Consider the following 19836-nt stretch of genomic DNA (forward strand, 5'->3'; position numbering starts at 1 on the left):
TAAAAAAAAACACTTTCATAGAAACCAAGTCAAATAAAAACCAAGCCTAAAAATATATATTTGAAAATTCAGTTTGAGAGCCGAGCCTGTCCACGGCTTGGGTTCAAGAGTATTTTTGGACTCTAGCCTCCTAGAAAAAATAATTAAAAAAAAATAGTGTAAAAAATTTACAAAAATAACATAATTTCAAGACTTTTTTGTTTTGCAAAATATATATATGTATATATATATATATATATTAAAAAAATTTAGATATTCTGCAAGTATATTTATATAATATAAATATACATTTCAGATTAGTTTCGAAAAATTTCAAGATAGATTTGATAGTATTCATATCATTTTTATTATCTATCATGTTTAAAAAATTCCTACCTGTTCACATTCGTAGGAGGTAAATATTCATTATATTCAAATTAAATTATCATCTTTAATAGCAATACGAAACTAGCAGTAAGTATTTTGGGTAAGATCTAGGTATAATTCATCTTTTTCAAAAATAAAAAGCAGCAAAAAAATGTTTTTCTTGCTATTAATTTTTGGATTGTATCGCGGTTCGAACGATAAAAACAAAAAGGTCCACCACCAAACCTAAATTCCTCGGGCCACACACAGACCTGCATTTCCAGCAACTCTCATTCTCTCATTCTTTTTGTCTCAAGTTGTAAACCGAGCATACAAGCCTCGGGTTTCTGGATGGAAAATAGTGTATCTTGTGTGGTCTACAAGGTTTTCAGTAATTTACTTGATGAATGCCTACCTTGTAACAGATTTGAAACTTGTTCAAAAACATAAGTTTTTAGGTAAAACTGTGTTAAAAAACCTAATTTAATTTAAAATACTATTAGGAACGACAACAAGTATTTATTAATTCGGTTTCTACTATATACTTGCTCTATTTATTATCTGGATATTATTTATTATACAACATAAATAAAAATTATATATATATATATGTATTAAATAATAAAATTATTAATATTATACATATATTATGCAACATGAAATAAAAAATTAATTTATATAGATATATTAAATGATAAAATTATAAATACTATAAATATATATGTATATCATGTCATTATTATATATATTTTTACATATATATATATATTATATTGAATTAAAAAAAAATACACACATACATTATAGTAACACAATTTCTTTTGTCTCATGAACACCTATGTTAAAGGCGGTTACTTTTCGCTTTGAGATTTTTTTGAAAAGTGTTATTGTTTTTTGAAAATATTAATTTTTTTAATGTTTTTAATAATTTTAATGTATTAATGTTAAAAATAACAAAAATATTTTTTAATATTTTTTTTAAGAAAAACAAATAGTTTTGAAAAACAATATTGACGACATTACAAAACATACACTGAATATAAACCCCAGCTGCATGCGGTCTTATTATTAATAATAATAAATAAATAAACAAATAAAAATTAAATAAAAGGAAGAAATGAAAAATGAAAAAAAATATTGTTTTCTGTTTTTAATAAACAATTTTTTTTTGTTTTCTTCTTTCCTTAAAAAAAATAAAAAAAAAAATCACTTTCTTTTGTGAACCAAATATCTAGGGATGAACTTCCCAAAAAATGCTAATGAGATGACCAGAACCAATTTGTGGGCCGATTCAACAAATCTCTCGTAAACCACTTAGCAGCATCTTCATGGTGATGATATCTCCAAAATGACTACTGCAAGTACCATCACCTACCTGTCTTTCCTCTGCAAAATATGGCCAATTTCTCTCAGTAACAACCACCCCTACTTTCTCTCCCAAAAGAACACCCCTTACTCTTATCACTACCCGCAGTGCTAAGAAACCCTCACGTCTCATCATGGGGGCCTCTGCATCCAGTTTCTCAGCAGACATAGGTGGAGTCCTAAGTGATGTTAGCATTTTTACCACTGCTGGTCAACCTGTCATGTTTAAGGATCTCTGGGACCAAAACGAGGTTTTAATAGTTTCTCTTAATCTAATGTTGCAACTGTGTGTAACAGTTTACTTTTAATGTTTAACTCAATAATTTGTTGGTTAACTATGTAGGGAATTGCTGTTGTTGCCCTTTTGAGACACTTTGGATGTCCTTGCTGGTTAGTCATGTAATGATGTTTCCTTGTCTTGAAAAAATGTTAACTTGTTATTAACATATTTATTTGTTGTGCTTGGTTTTTGATCATGATGAAAAAGTTGGGAACTTGCTTCCTCATTAAAGGAATCGAAAGAAAAATTCGATTCATCCGGGGTCAAGCTAATTGCAATTGGTGTCGGTACTCCTAATAAAGCTCGTTCGCTGGCTGAAAGGGTATGTAGTGGTTCTTGAATTATCCATCTTGTTTTATTTTTGTTGACAAGCTGGAATATTGATGGTTTGGCAGCCATCAATCATTAAGCTGGTGACATTTATTAAATAAAGATTGAAAATTATTATAATGGATCCTTGGACACTTCTCGCTTTGCTTTCTTTCTCTAACAAGTTAAGTTTAAGGTGAGCGGCTCAATTTAGGGTGGTGCTGTTTTGTTTCGTGTTTTTTTCGTGCAACAGTTGCAAAAATCGTAACTCACAAAAGGAAAAGGAAACCTGAGCATGCGCGGACATATTTATAAACCTGCCTTCAATTCAATAATCGTTCTTTTCTGGTTTTTTTTCTTTGTATGTTGTAGTGCCTGGCTATTGGATTCACTTGTGTGTTTTTGTGTGTTACATCCAATCCATATAGCAAGAACCTCAATTTGTAAAGTTTCCATTCGTGAACTTTTGTCTTTTGATTTGGCTTGTTGCTTTCTGCTCTAAATTTTGCAGTAAAGCATCTTCTGTAACCATCTTTCCTAAGGTTGGAGATGCTTGCTTTTCTGTATTACTGTACCACATATATATCGTCAATGAGCAATTATTCAATACAACAGGAGATACTCCTCCCTCACATATTAATGGGGTTCGCAGTTTGTGATTATGGTGGGTCCCACTTGCATGTGAGAGGCTGTTAGTATACTGCCGGAGTGTTGATTAATTTCCATCATCGACCATTTTTTCAGGAAATTCCAAGCCATCACTGCATTTCTTTCTTTTGTTGTTTTTGTAACCCATGGGCTGTTTTTCTTTGGGGCATTGCTGTAACTGATCAATGTCTTGTTGATGTTGCATGATCAGTTACCATTTCCAATGGATTGCCTTTATGCTGATCCTGAGCGCAAGGTAATAATATATATTCAAGTCTTATATCCACTTGTATTTCTTAGTTTACTATGGCAGACACTGAAAGACACTGTATTTTAGGCTTATGATGTCCTGGGCTTGTACTATGGTCTTGGACGTACATTCTTCAATCCGGCTAGTGTAAGCTTCCTTTTTTATGCTTTCTGTTGAAGTCTGCTTGGAGCATGTCTTTATTTGCAGCAGGCATCATTTTTCTTGTTTTTGTTACAGGCTAAAGTTTTTTCAAGATTTGATGCTCTGCGAAAAGCTGTGAAAAACTACACCATCAAAGCCACCCCAGATGATAGAAGTGGTGTACTGCAACAGGTTTGATTTATTCCTGTCTACTATCCAGTGATGAAGAATTTTTATCTATAGATTGCCTGCAGGTCTTGTCATTGCTCTTCCCTTGATAGAGTTGCAAACAAGCCAACCCAATCAGTACTGTCAATCTGTTGGTGTTCAAGCTTGCTTGGTTCAGAGTAGAGTAATGTATTCTCTAAGTTTCTAAAGTTTTACTGTGATCAACCATCCTTCCATAATTCTAAAGGTTGCTTGATGGCCCTTACAGTTTAATAAGTAGGGAAGCTTCTACTCCTTTTGTGTTCCATTATCACTGCTAAAATATCTTTTGATTATTTGGTACAAGAAACAGGAAGATGAAGTTTTACAAAGGACTCGTAAAACAATTGTCAGCCTTAAAAATACAGGTGTCCAAATCCAATCAGAAACTCAGGAAGCTTGACCTTGGTTCATTTAAGCATGTATTCCGAAAAATCAAGTAGCAATATAGACATGCTGCAAAGCTATTTGCCAATCCCAGTAACGAGCTGTTTATGAATAGTTCATCTGCAAAACTATCTTCCCTTGCTATCATTCAACCAAGTTCTGTTTTATTTTTCTCAGGGAGGAATGTTTGTTTTCAAAGGGAAGCAGTTGCTGTATGCCAGGAAAGATGAAGGGACAGGAGATCATGCCCCGTTAGATGATATCTTTGAGATTTGCTGCAAAGTTCCTGTTGCATGAAGGTTCACCGCGTAGTAAGTATCAATATTTTACGCGTATCTTTACAGGCACTTGACAGAAATTTAGTCATATAAAATAGAGCGATCATGTTTGTGTCATGTCATGCTATCATAGACAACTAATGTAATTCCCGCATTAATATATAATTACAATGATGTGATTGCGTAGTTCTTGTAAATAAAGGCTGATTGACAGATGCAAAGAAGAATATTTTGAGAGGAGGGAGGAAAAAGAATAACCAGAGTGAGCATTTTATTTGGAAATTCCTCGTATGTTTTAACAAAAAAAAAATGTTAAATCTATATCTTTTTCTTGCATGTCAATTACTACAAGTAGGGAAAAGTTGCTCGTTATTCCCCGTATGTTTTGCTGTAGTGATGATCACGTTGAAGTGGATTTCAATATTTCCTAATCAATCACATTATGAAGCTTTAGCTTCTATAACAAAGAGTCAAATATGTTATAAAGAATCTATGATATCTATGGTAAATTTGCGAAATGTTATGAAATACTTATGGCACCGAATTGATGAACTCCGGAATTGAAATTCCGTAATGTTTTGGGATGGGGAGATGCGTTCAACTTGAAAGCAGAGGGTCCCTCCCGCACTGTATTGATTGATTGATTGCAGCTGGCAACATCTTCCACGAACCACTGCTGTCAAATTAGTCATGCAAAGGCGAAGAAAATGACCTTACCTTCTTATCTTGAGTGTCCAAACTCCAAATCCATCTCCTGTAGACAACTTGAAAGAGAGGGTCCCTCCCTCTCCTGTAATCTCTTGACATGTAAAATTATTATAATTAGAGTTGCTTTTTTAAAAAAATTTATATCAAAATGCATATTAATAATATATTTTTATTTTTAAAAAATTATTTTTAACATCAGTATATTAAAATAATCTAAAATATATAAACATATTAAATTTAAAAAACTAAAAAAATTAAATTTTTTAAAAACAAATAAAAAATAGTATCAATACGTAAACTTTGGTTGTGTATGAAATTAGGATTGAAACTATATTTTTAAATTTTTTGAATTTTTGAATTTAAAATTAATTTTTTTATATTTTTATATGATTTTAATATATTAATATTAAAAATAATTTTTAAAAATATAAAAAAATATTTTAAATCATAACCATATTTCCATAATATGTTATCGGACGGTTGTTTTCTAGGATTTTACTTTTTGAATTTCCCCTCCAGAATCTGGAATTTTCTGCTATTTTTTAAAATTTCCTGTAAATATTGACGATGCAATGGATGCTATTTTTTCTGCTTTGTAAATTTGTTGAGCCATTTATTATTGTTATTATAATTGATTTAATAATAACATATGAAATGAGATTCTTTTAATTTCAATTCTAGTAATTAAATAAGCTAGTTTCTAGCCCATATATGCCAATTAATTTATTGGTATAACATAGAATTTAACTTAAATTCCCAGCCAGTCAAATGCGTCAGGTGAGTTAAAGGAAAAAAAATAAAATAATATCATTTTAAAAATAATTAAAAAAATAAAATAATGTTACTTTATTTCTTTAAAAAAAAAACACATTTAGTTTTTATAAAAATAACCTATCAAATTGCTAGATTTAAAACTCTCACCTAATTTTTTTAAAATTTAACTTGATATATTTCTCGAGTCGCATGAATTTCAACTCAACATATAGAGTTACAATCTTGAGTTTGAGTCCCTGTGCATTGGATCAAATTTAATAATACTAAATTTAAGTATTCATATCAACATCTAGTGTTTAATTTAAATAAAAAAACACTTAGTGTCTATGCATATAGTTAACCATCTAAAGGGGAAGAGGGAAGAGGGAAGATGGAAGATGGAAGATGGACCACTTGCTCTCATTTGGTGACTTGTGTGATATCATGGGTTAGACTAAAAACTTTTTAACCCAAAAATAATTTAAAAGACGATTATATTCTTAAAGAAATGAAATTTAATAAATAAGTTAAATCTTTATTAATTTAATAATTTAATAAAAAATAAAGCAATAACAATAAATAAATAAATAAAATATTATTCTGGATAAACTTAAACTAACATATGAAACTCATAACTTGGACATGAAATATGTCTAAATTACATGTTTATTATATATATTAGACCATGATATCGAGATAATTCAATAGAAAAAAAAATTAAAAGAAAATTAAAAAAATATTTTTTTGAAAAAAAGAAACAATGTCGAATAACAATATTACAAAAAAGATGTCAATTCCTATTAAAAAAATAAAAATTAAATTACAGACATCAATATGTAATAAAAAAAAATATCGAACATGTAGAAGATTATACAAATTTTGCATGAGCTTTGCTTAAGACCAATATATAGATCTCACAACCGATTCCCACTGATTCGTTTATAAGATTAACAACGGGCTGTGCTCATTCAATTTTCTTTTATATAATACAAATAATTTAGGGTTCAAAGGTTAATGCTTAATTTGGCCTGTATACTTTAAATTTTGTTTTAGTTTAGGCAACCTATTTTTATTTGTATTAATATCACCCAAATCCATAGTGTTACTTTGACTTGACTTGAAAATATGAGGGACTAAAATCAGAAAAGTGAAAGATTACAGATTTAATTAAAAATATAAAATAAAAAGTCGAGTTAATTAAAATTTAGTTCTTAGAGTTTATAAAAAAAATAATAATTAATTAGTTCTTATAGTATGAGAAATAATTAAATAGGCCTTTCACTAATTTTGACCATCCTCGATTCAATAGTTTTATTCCAAAAATACTTTATTTCATAATAACACCTTTTCATTTTACTTATTTATATTTTCTTTATTCTATTTCTTCCCAAAAAAATTAAATTTAAAACGAACATAAAATAGATAAAATCACTAAATTATCAGCAAATTTAAAAATATAAATATTAAATTTATAATTCCTAAGACTATGAGTATTAATTAATTACTTTTGTTAAACTACAAGGACTAAGTTATAATCTTTTCAGAAAAGTCACCACAACACTACTGCTGAACTGGAGTTTAACTTCTTCTGACACGTGTTATTTGCGGGCCCATTCTCTCCCTCATTATACGCTACCCAGGTGGTTTTGCAGATCTAACACGTATCCACAAGCTAAGCTTCACCTCCATTTGTTTATTAAAAATAAAAGTTCCATTATTATATATATAAAAAATGCTCGTTAAGATTTTGAAAAAAAAAAAGGTAAGAGTTAACCAAATTAAACTTGAGAAACACCTCGTTATTTAGCTTTTGAAAAAAGTTAAAAATAATTTCATTTTATTTTTTTTCAAAATTTTAAAACAACATTTTTTAAAATTAGCAATTCATACTGCCTGATCTGAGCCTTAATTAGATTTAATTAACTTTACTTTCACTATTTATCATTTAGTGGAGCTAACGTGAGTTAGCTCCCGTGTATTTGTTATAATATTTACTTTCACTACCTCCCAGGTAGCTGTTATAATATTTAAATAGGAGCTAACATAACTTATTCACTGAAAAATTAACTAACTAATCTTATGTTTTTAGAAATTAAAAATTCATCACTTATGTTTTTTAATTTATCTATATTTTAATATTTTTTTCTATATTTCTTCTTTACAAAATAGAAAAATAAAAAATATAATATAGAAAATAAAGGATTTTTTATGTAAAATGATATTAAATTAAGCATGAAAATATTATTTATCTTGTTTTTAATATTATAAAAAATTAATTAACTTATTTTGATAGATTAATTATAGATATTTGGATAAACTTATTTCATCGGTGATTGGGAACTGGGAACGAAGCATTAAGTTATATTATAAAAAATAAGATTTTAATGAATTCCCTAAATCCCTTAAGTTATAATATAGAAACCTACCTCTTGCTTAGCACAGCATTATACTCTAACATATACTAAAACCCATCAAGTTTTACCGTGGACTGTACAGTATAATTTACAGTAAAATATTTTTTAGTTCTTTTTAGTTTTTAGTTGTTTTGTTTTTTTGTTTTTTATGCATTTCATGTTTTGTATTTTTGCTTTTAATAATTTTTTTTGTTTAATTTAGTTTGTTAATGTTAATTATTTTTTTTTATTTAGTTATCAGACTTTCATGATATGAATTCCGGGTTTAATAGGTTAATCTGGTTTAACGAGTTAACCCATAATTTTTTTTAATTAATTTTTTTCGTTTACTTTAGTTTGTTAATGTTAAATTTTTTTCTATTTAGTTATCAGACTTTCATGACACATATCTCAGGTTTGACGAGTTAATCCATCAATTTTTTTTTTATTTTCTTTCTTTTAATAATTTTTTTATTTAATTTAGTTTGTTAACGTTAATTTTTTTATTTAGTTATCATACTTTCATGACACGAATCTCGAGTTTAACGGGTAACCAGGTTTGACGAGTTAACCCATACTTTTTTTTTAATTAATTTTTTTTGTTTGGTTTAGTTTGTTAATGTTAAGTTTTTTTCTATTTAGTTATCAAACTTTCATGACACGGATCTTGAGTTTGATAGGTTAGCCCAGTTAATTCTGGGTTAACCCGTTAATTTTTTTTTTCCTATTTAGTTATCAAAGTTTCACGACACGAATCTCAGGTTTGATGGGTTATCTTAGTTTGAAGGGTTAACCCAGTTAATTTATTTTTTTTCTTTTTCTTTATTAGTTTTTTTTTTTCTTGTTGGTTTTTTTCTTTATTTCTTTTAATTAATCCATTTAATTATCACGTTTTTATGACACGACCTTCCAGCTAAACCAACATCCAAAGCTATTGGATCCGGTATTGCAACCAGACCCATTTAAACCTGGGTCATGCAAGTTTAATGATATTAATAATATTATAAATATTGCTTTTGGGTTAGGTGTTGCAGTCAAATCCAAGATTTTTGGGTATAGTTATGTAGAAAGACCTAATACTTTTAGATCTTAGTCTTTTTTGATATTTTTTTATGTAAAAAAAATAAACATGCGGCATTGCTCCGGTAAATATATTTGAAGGCTATATAATTCAATTACATCGCTTCCTTGCTTGCCTTGGATAGTTAAAAATAATTAAGGTATCATGGGAAATTGTCAAGCAGCAGAAGCAGCAACTGTAGTTATACAACTTCCAGGAAACAAGATCGAGAGGATTTACTGGCCTGCTAGTGCTCATGAAATCATGAGCTCCAATCCAGGTCACTACGTGGGACTTGTTGTAACATCACCAACAATGAGGACAGAAAATGGGTTGCCATTGAAACAGCTCAAGCTTCTTAGAGCTGACGTACTTTGCTCATTGGTCATGTTTATCGACTTGTCAGTTTTGAAGGTACACTTTTTTAAATTATTCATTCTTAAGTAACTAATTTGGAATTAATGTTAATTAAACTTTTAATTTCTTTTCTATCCAGACGTGTTAAAAGAGTTTGCTGCAAAAAAAAAAATGTGTTAAATTGGGAAGGCTGTTGAAAGAGAGTGGAGGGCTTGGAGTAGAGATGAAGAGGAAGAACTCATCTGGTTGGCTGAGCCCTAATCCCAGCCCGTTATCTAATCCTGACAACTCCAATTCCATTACGGTAAATGATCATTAGCATGTATTTTAACCAGTTTTTATCCAAGAATCAATGATAAATTAATTAATGAAATTGGATTGTCGTATTGATACTGATAGTGGGATATTATGAAGAAAATAATGTTAAGCTAAATCAGAAGCTAGGTATTTTCCACCGCTGGCTTGATTCGCCTATATCTTGGCAAAGATTGACCACTGGGACCCTGCCGTCCCAGTGCGGGTCAATTAAGATTGATAGCAACATTTTCTTTGAAAAATAAAAATAAGGCATCCTGCTCATCTAGCTGCTTTTTCTTTGGGCAAGTTTATACAGTACTTGCATTCAAACTTATAATACTTGACCCAGATACAGCCCGGTATTAGTTCGCAGGGGAGTTGATCTAGAAAAAAACTTGAGTTTTTTCATTGATTTGACCTAAGGCTATGTTTGTTTTCTGGAAAGTCGTTTCTGAAAAATCACTTTCAAAATTTTCTTGTGTTTGTTTGTCATTAAAAAAGTTTGTCAATGAAAAATACTTTCTAGTCAACAGAAAACACTTTTCGGTCAATGAAAAACACTTTCTAGTCAACGGAAAACACTTTCCGGTCAATGAAAAATATTTTTCAGTGAAAGAAAAATTTGGCTTAGTTTCCAGGAAAGTGTTTTCCGGAGCTGTCTTTGTTTTCCGAAAAATGGTTTCCGGAAAATCACTTTCCAAACTTTCTTGTGTTTGTTTGCCATTAAGAAAGTTGGTCAACGGAAAACACTTTCCATCCAAAGAAAAATTTGGCTTGGTTTTCAGGAAAGTGTTTTCTTGAAAAATTTGGACGGAAAACAATTTCTGGAAGTTGTGAAAAATTTAGAAATGTCATTATTTGCTGATTATATCAAATTTGATCCTCAAACTTTTGATTGCTATATATATTTTGTTTTAAATATTTATTTTTCAATTTCATCTCTTAAAATTTAATTTTTATATTAACTTTGGTCCTTATTTTTATAATTGCTATTTGCCTTTTCCTTATCATTTTTTTATTGAAATTTTTTATCTATCAAATTTGGTCCTCATTCTTTTGATTGTTACTTATTTTATTTAAAATAATTTATGAAATGTTGATTATTATTATTTTAATTTCTTCATTTTTTTTTAATTTTTTAGATTTGATCTCTATTATTTTGATTATTATTTATTTTATTTGAGATAATTTCAAATTATATATATATTTTGATTATTATTCTCATTCAACTTTTTAATTTGTAAGATTTGTTTCTCGTTATTTTAATAAACTTGAGAAAAATAAAATATTAATAAGTTATTTTTCATGACATAACCAAACACTGAAAAATGTTTTCCAACTTATTTTTCATTACATTACTAAACATCGGAAAATACTTTCCCAGAATTCACTTTCCAAAAAGAAACTACTTTCCAGCAAACAAACGGGGTCTAAATCAAGTTTTGGTTTGATAGGTAATCGAGATGACACGCTAGATCAGGTCAGAAGAGTACTTATTTTTGCATTAATTTGATTTTTTTTTAATTGTAGAAAGGAAATAATTGGATAGTATGAGATTGAAAAATAAAAACAAACTGAACTTCAGTTTGCTTAGCAAGAAAAGGAAAGCCTTTACAGTTAATTCTATCTCTTGAAATTGTTGTTTTTCATTGTTTATGTCCTGTAATTGCAGAGAAGTGCAGCCTTCTTTCAGTACATTGTTTTGGTCTAAATTTGAAATTTACTCCTTCACTTTTCAATGATTTATTTGTTTGCATAATTGAATCATCATCTCAATTTATTAACTAACCACGATGATAAATTGGAGCGTCTAAAGTATATTTTACAGGCAAGTGCAGGTAGCTAGCAGTCATTGGTCATGGGGTCTTGTCATATTTTTTTTTTTTTTTTTTTGGTCTTGTCATATTTGCCCCCTTCGCAAAGTGACAAAGTTAGTGTGTACCCACAAATCAAAAGTTGCGCGATTTCTTTTCCAGGGTAGCCTTCTTTATCTCAAAGAAATTAATTGTGAATGCCTACGAGAAAAGAAGAAATCAACAGTGAAATGAATAGTGCAAGTGTGTAAATCTGAATTGTTATTGTCTCATGGTGCGTGCCTATTGTGTTTCTTTTTTATCTTTTTGCAGGTGGAGCCGGAGGTTATCCGACTGGGAAGCAATGGTGGCGGTACAAGCAGCAGCAGCAGAGGAGTGTGGAGGCATTATGGTGATGCTGGTGGTGGGGCATGGAAACCAGCCTTGCAGATTATTGCAGGAATTGGAACTTGAAAAGCACTACCACCTCCACTATCTTTCACACAAAACCCTCTTCGGCGCTGCCTTCCATTCCCTTCTCTTCCACGAACAACAATAAAACAACAGGAACATCAACAGCACATTGAATCGGTTTCCACTACGTGTCTCGGTTACTAGATATATTCCCTTTCCTCAAGTGTAATTAGTTAATTATTCGTTCGAGTCCACTGTTTGTTCCATGTTATCATGCTTGCTAGCTTCACTAGTTTACGTTATTTTTGTTTTTATTTTGTTCGATTGCTGAGAGATAACTAGCACATCAATTAAAATTAAGTTTTTTTGGATGATTTAATGCATCATCTTGTCATCAACTTAGTGCATTTAGATAAATTTAATAAGTTTTTTTTAATGCATTTCAAAGATTTGAATTCAAGAAATCAAGGAAACATAATTCCTTGGCCATTAACTAATTTTTTCGAGTTACACCATTTTGATAATGCATACTACCTCAACAGATCATGCCAGACTTTAGAAGAATTTAATAAATTTTTGTGACTAGGTTAAATGATTTGTTTTATGAGAATTTAATGTATAATACTAATTTAAAAAACACAGCCTTTATATATGTTTGTGTATTAATTTAAACATATTTTATATATTTAAATGAATTTAATAAATACTCCTTGATTTTAAAATTTAAACTTAAAAATCAAGAAAATAAAACATATTTAAAAGATTGTCATTTTAACACATTTATTTTTATTTTCTAGATCCATATCTGTGAATTTTTGTGCCATAAGGAGCTTTACCAAAAAAGTTTTTTTTTTAAAGCAAATCCAAATTACTATTTGCAACAAAATGCCGTGTACATGTAAGACAATAAAAATAAATCTACTCCTATTAACATTAAAGAAAACATTAGACATGATTTAAGAAAAGAATCAAAAACCAAAAAATAAAAAGATAATACTATATATCTATGGAATTACGATTTGAAAATACCTTAATAAAAACAACAAGTTTTAACTGAGTTTTTTTCTAAGTTAATCAAGTTGTGGTTAATTTATATTTTTAATTGAATTATAACAAGTTTTTTTATATAGATACAAAACCTGGCTAGAGCTATATTCTAAGGCCATGTTTGTTTCCCGGAAAGTAGTTTTTGGAAAATCATTTTCCAAACTTTCCTGTGTTTGTTTGTCATTAGAAAAGTTGGTCAACGGAAAACACTTTCTAGTCAACGGAAAATACTTTCCGGTCAACGGAAAATACTTTCTAGTCAATTTCAGTCAAAGAAAAATTTGACTTGGTTTTCAAGAAAGTGTTTTCCCTTTAGCTGTGTTTGTTTTCCGGAAAGTGGTTTCCGGGAAATCACTTTCCAAACTTTCTTGTGTTTGTTTGCCAGTAGGAAAGTTGGTCAATGGAAAACACTTTCCAGTAAAAGGAAAATTTGGCTTGGTTTTCAGGAAAGTGTTTTCCTGAAAAATTTGGAGGGAAAACACTTTCCGGAAGTTGTGAAAAAATTAGAAATGTTATTATTTGTTGATTATATTAAATTTAATCCTCAAACTTTTGATTGGTATATATATTTTGTTTTGAATATTTATTTTTCAATTTCATCTCTTAAAATTTTATTTTTATATTAACTTTGGTCCTTATTTTTATAATTGCTATTTACTTTTTCCTTATCATATTTTTATTTAAAAAAATTTATCTATCAAATTTGGTCCTCATTCTTTTTGATTGTTACTTATTTTATTTGAAATAATTTATGAAATGTTGATTAATATTATTTTAATTTCTTCATCTTTCATTTTTTTAAAAAAATTTTAGATTTGATCTCTATTATTTTGATTATTATTTATTTTTATTTGAGATAATTTATGAAATTATATATATTTTTTTCAATTTCATTCTCATTCAACTTTTTAATTTGTAAGATTTGTTCCCCATTATTTTAATAAGGTATGTATGAATATAGGATATAATAAAAAAAAATTCATCATTATAAATACTTTTTAGATTTCATTTTTTTTATTGTAAGTGATTAAATATTTTATATATATTAGATAAACTTGAAAAAAAAATTAATTCATTAATAAATTATTTTCCAGTTCATTTTTCATAACACCGTCAAACATCAAAAAATACTTTTCTGAAATTCACTTTTCAAGAATTCACCATAATTTACTTTAAAAAAAGAATCACTTTCCGATAAATAAATGGAGCCTAAATTTATTTGGTCCCCAGTCAACTAGCTCTAGCTATACTGGTCCGATAGCACAAACCTACAGCTCAGTACTTCAGGTCAGACAAATGGTGAATGCTATGCTGCTTGGCAGGAGACCATTCGACGTCAGCACCTATTTCCATCTCGCCTTCCATTGTAATCACTCGCTCTTGTATTCTGACCGAATTGGATTTTGGTGGTGTTCTATTTCTTCTGTGAAGAGAAGATGAAAATTTATTTAGCAATTTAATGTGAACTTATAATTTTTTTTATTAAAAAAATTCTTTTATTAAAATGAAAAAAACTAAAACAAAAGGGAGATTAAGGGTATAACAAAACATATTTTACTATTAACTATAATATTGTGGTTACTACTTTACCTTTTCAAATATCAATAGTTTTGGCATTAAGATATTTTGATCTTTTTTATAAAGTTCATTGGTCATTATCAAATTAATTAAGATGAAATTATTATTTTTTTTAAATGGAAAAAAATTACTAATTTACCCTCAAATGCAAAAAAAAATAAAGCTAACATATAAGAGCTTTTTAGTATTTTTTACATTTTTAAGCATAGTAAAATAAATCAATTGCCTTTAAAAACAAAATTTTTAAAGCTTGTATCCATAGTTTTTTGTCTTTTCACCATGAATTTTTTTTGTCGTTATTAAGTTATAGTTGAGAGCAATTTAATATTTTAATAAATATTAAATATTATTAAAATTAAAAAATAATTAGCACATACAGTACAAAAATTGACATATGATGAAGGGGAATGCAATGTCTTACAATGGATAAAAATATCACTCTACCTTTTTGTTGGGAATCGTCTGGCATCTTCTTCCTAGTACTGATGTAGCCTGTGGCGATAATGATAAGATGGATTGTCGTCAATATGGCTTTTTTTTTCTCTCTCTTCAAAACAAGGCTAACCATTCAAAATTTTAGTTATTGATATTTTAACTTTGATTTTTATTTTTTTGATTTATAATTTTTGTTCTTGATCATTTTATAAAACTCTTATTTGTTTTACAATCTCAATTGTCGTGTTTTTTTCTTCAATTTAGTCTATGTTTTTTTTTCTTGATCTTTTTATACAAATTTGATTTCTTTGCAATTTTATTTTTTAATCCAAATTTATGATATATAAATTGCTATTTTTTATTTTGAATTCTTTTGTATAATTTTTTTTTTAGTTTTGTCATTTAACATTTAATTTATTAATGATTATACTTCATAATTTTTCTATGTATAATGCTTTCAATTTAATAATTTAGATTACGAGTTTGAAAAGTTAACATGGACTAATATTATTTTTATTTTTTTAATTTTATCATTTAATATTTTTTTCAAGAAAATATAATTAACTTTATAGTTTTTTTTTAAATATTTTTATCAAATTATCTTCACATCATGAACTTGAATTCATGAGTTTTCTAATTACTTCCTTAATATATCCTCCACATCTATGAAATATCACAAAACCCTTAATATATCCAAAATACTTTTATTATTTTTGAAACTATACTTCCTTGATCCCACCCATTATTTGCAAGGACAGATAATCATCTTCCACTTAGGAAAAAACAAAGAAAAGAAAAAAGCTTGAGCTTGAACTTGACTCACTGAAATAGCGAAAATACCCTCCTCCTCATTGCTTTCCCCAAACCCAGAACTCAGACGCCAATGGATACTACAAAACCCTATGTGACCTCCGTTTCTATCTTCTCCGTTCTCCTCTTTTTCTATATATAGTTATTTGCCCCGCCTTCCCTTCCCCTTCAACTCTCTTTAGGTACCCTACTCTCTCCTTGCTTAATTTTCCCCCTTAAAGTCTAAGAAATTTGATATTTAAATACAGTAATTATCAGAACTATTAATATATTTTTTAAAAGATTTGTACTTTTAGTTTCTTGGGGTCTTGTAGGTATTGGTGAGAGTAGTAAAGTGCAAATATCTCCTAGCTTGAGAGTTATGAACTCAAAGCCAGGGACTTTGGTGCTTTGCGAAAGAATTTATATCAGTGGGTTGCCGAGGCTTAAACACTTGAACAAGTTTTCCCATTCTTTGAAGCTCAAACTCTCACCTTCTAACTCCAGTTTTCGCAGACCCCATGTTAAGGTATGTTTTCACAAGTGAGTTTTTCTTTTACGAAAATGGCAATGCTTTTGACTGCCTTTTCTTACCTAGGCATTAGGAACTAGCTTTTGAACTGGAAATTTAAGAGCCATTGATGTATTTTCTTTGCCGGAACGCGTCTCGTGCGATAGGGATGTGTCCGCAGGAAATGTGGGAGAAGATTGATAAGGGTGGTTCGTGGGTTCGATCCATGTCACCTTTTGACCGCAAGTTGTTAGATATAAGAATGGCTGGTGTATCCTCAGAAACCCTTGAGCTGTTGATTGAAGAGGGTTGGTTTTACCATTTCTGTTCTACCTGTTGTTTTCAGGAGTAACATGTCAGGTTTATGGTACTTCATTTTTATGTTAGCAATTTGTTTTGCTATTGTTCTGCAATTTTCTTGTATCGTCTGATATTCTTAATCTTGCGTGTCATTATGCCGAGCGTTGCATCCACTTTGAGCAGGCCTTTGGTATTTTACTACAGCAGTACCTTGGCGATTGGGATCAACCTTGTAATACTTGTGGTTCTTTTTCAGGTAATGTGGTTATAAAGCCTTCGTTCTTGAAATTGTGAATTGTGATCGTATCAGTTAGCCATCCCTGTTCCTTGTTTTTCTTAATATTTGTTGAACGTGTAAATGAATCCTTGGAGTCAAAATGCATTCCAATAGGCATCGCTAATACATTCTAGTTGTTCCTTCATATGTTCATTTCTTTTTTGTGTTATTTGCTTCTTCTTGTTGTTAGTTCAAATTGGTATCCTAATTATTAGTGCCACTCTAAATGATTTGGAGAAGAAAGTGTGAATCACTTCAATTGGATCTCTTGTACAACACTGATGTTCTGTGAGCCTATTCTTGTCATCATTGGTATAAGGTTATTATTTATAGAAGAATTGAATTGCTGACAGGGGATGGAGCTTCTGCCAACAGGTCAAAAGAGCTCGCTTTCAATTTTCATGTACTCATTCCTTGTGTGTATTGACTTCTCATTTCACGTTTAGTTTTGTATTCACCATCAAAAGAAGGTTCATTTTTATTTTATGATCATTGTTGTTCAGGTTGGTTTGGGAACTTTTCTCTTTCGTTACTTGCCAGGATTGTTGCATTCAATACTCATGGAGATGGGAATAAGCAAAGACATGCATTATCCTGTATGTAAGTTATAAGTATTATGATATTGGGCTTGTATCTCTGTTCTAGAGAAGATTATGGTTCTCCTTTGCTTTCGTAAACTAGTTAACATTTAGGCTCTGTGCATTTTTCAAGTCTGAAGCTGTAAACTTTGTTACAAAAAAAGCAGTTGTTTCCTGGATGCAAGCAAGGGTCCTTATGTTTATAGATCACATATGTAAGGCTACCCTAGTTTTCTCTGGTGACATGTTTCCATAGAAGCACTCAAACTAAGGGTCCTTATGTTTATAGATCACACATGTAAGGTTGAAATTGCTATGATGGTAGTTGAAAGTTTAAATTAATACCCGTTCTTGTTTAGGCTTGCTTCTAAGGAGCTGATATTTCATCATGGAACAACTTTATAGAGTTATTGCATCTGTTTGATGCTCTCAATCACTACAAAATGCTTAGCCAATCTGTGGCTAATGGTTTTAATCCATGGGCCAAACACCTTCACGCAGTTGACTGTAGATTACATTTTTCAAGCAACTGAAAAAGCTATTGATCATGTTCTTGTTGGTTTCATTATCCTCTGCTGACACTGCCCAGCTTCATGCCTGTGCTGGCAGACAAGGTTCTACTGCTCTTAGATATTCTTTGTTGGATACTATCTTAATCTTGTTAGTATCTGTGAAAACTCAAACTTTCACCTATGAGAACCCTAGTTTCTTGTTAGTGATGTGCTTCTTTGCCAAACTTGTTAGAGTATCTAGTTCTTTTATGGACATGCATGTACCATGCTACTAAGAGGGCGTTTGAGAGTGTGTTAGTAGTTGCTTTTCAAAGTACTTTTCATCTAAAAATGTATCAAAATAATGCTTTATTATTATTATTATTATTTTAAAATTATTTTTGACATCAGTATATCAAAACAATTTGAAAACATTAAAAAAAAAAAAATTAAATTTTTGTGGAACGTGGTTTGCATTGCGTTCCCAAATGGTGTCTTAGTGATTACACACTTGTCAACTTCTAGTGCTTACATCTTTGTCTACACCATGTTAGAGGAGTCTCTTTTGAAGTGCGAGTATGTACCTGCAATGAGTTAAATTGACAATATATGACCAGTGAAGACAAAAACTGTACCACCTTGCATCAGACCCATCTTTTATCTATTGTATGTTGCTCTTACAGGACCTGCTTGAGGACCCTGTCATTAACATGCGTGGCCATGTTTTCTGCTATCAGCGTGTCAGAATACTTGACAGGAGATGATAATACTTGCCCTGCTTCTGACTGCAAAGAACAACTTGGTTCCAATATTGTTTTCTCTGAAGCTAGTCTTAGAAGAAGAATCTCTGACAACCTGGATGCTAGCTCCTCAAATTCCACATATGATGATACATCAATAGTCCTTCAGCATGAGTATAGTTCCTCAAAAATCAAAGCTGTTCTTGAGGTTCAATCCTATTGTAAGGTATAGAGTCCAATTTCAGGATTTAATGGTTCTAAAGGATCCTGTGCTACATCGATGGCATATTCAAACTCGTCAACTGAAGGACCAATAAAAGCAATTGTTTTCTCTCAGTGGACTAGCATGTTGGATTTGGTTGAAATTTCACTGAATCAGTATTGCATCCAGTATAGGAGGCTTGACGGGACACTGACTTTGAGTTCAAGAGTCAGGACTGTTAAAGTTTTCAACACTGATCCCAAGGTTTGGCCCCTACCTCATGAATTCTTGAAACAATCCTAATTCCTGAAGATGTTTTTTCATTCGTTCTCAATGAAAAACATGTTAATAATCAAGGCCTCTACCTGATGAATGGAAAGTGTACTGTATCATATACATTATTTAATAACTAGCCAAAACATGCAATACTGATCTCCTCTGTCAAATTGATGACATTGTGCATGATAATTATTGCTGATGCTTTAATCCTTGCATTACATTCAGCATCTGAATGATTGAAATTTATTGCAGGTCACTGTGATGCTGATGTCCTTAAAGGCAGGAAACCTTTGTTTGAACATGGTTGCTGCATGTCATGAATTCCTTCTGGATCTTTGGTGGAATCCAACCACTGAGGATCAGGCTGTTGATCGAGCTCATAGAAATGCACAGATTCGTCCTGTTACAGTAACATGACTTACCATAAATCTTTAGTTTCCCATTTTGTTATCTCTTCTAAATATCATAAACCAACAACAATCCAGAAAAGCCAGAAAACCTGTCTGGGAGTTAGGAGGGATTCTGTAAATTTATCCATGTTGAGGTTGTCATGCCTTGCACAGTATAAATCCAAGAAAATTGCCTTTTGCTTTATAAATATCAAGGGAAGTGATTACAGATAAA

General features: G+C 30.2%; 2 protein-coding genes across 2 annotated transcripts; both read left to right on the plus strand.

The window, feature by feature from the left end:
- The first annotated feature begins 1558 nt into the window (after positions 1-1558).
- LOC118037230 (thioredoxin-like protein AAED1, chloroplastic) lies at positions 1559-4492 on the plus strand. Its single transcript, XM_035043147.2, has 7 exons — positions 1559-1961; positions 2054-2100; positions 2198-2312; positions 3159-3203; positions 3285-3344; positions 3435-3530; positions 4110-4492. Exons 1-7 carry the CDS (start codon positions 1845-1847, stop codon positions 4227-4229), a joined length of 600 nt encoding a protein of 199 aa, XP_034899038.1. The 5' UTR covers positions 1559-1844; the 3' UTR covers positions 4230-4492.
- A 12243-nt stretch (positions 4493-16735) lies between these two features.
- LOC118037152 (helicase-like transcription factor CHR28) lies at positions 16736-19836 on the plus strand. Its single transcript, XM_073404199.1, has 6 exons — positions 16736-16901; positions 17276-17338; positions 17426-17522; positions 18675-18957; positions 19069-19197; positions 19465-19836. Coding segments are annotated over exons 3-6 (579 nt in total). The 5' UTR covers positions 16736-16901; positions 17276-17338; positions 17426-17520; the 3' UTR covers positions 19630-19836.

The sequence above is a fragment of the Populus alba genome, chromosome 14 (assembly GCF_005239225.2).
Source record: "Populus alba chromosome 14, ASM523922v2, whole genome shotgun sequence".
NCBI classification, from domain to species: domain Eukaryota; kingdom Viridiplantae; phylum Streptophyta; class Magnoliopsida; order Malpighiales; family Salicaceae; genus Populus; species Populus alba.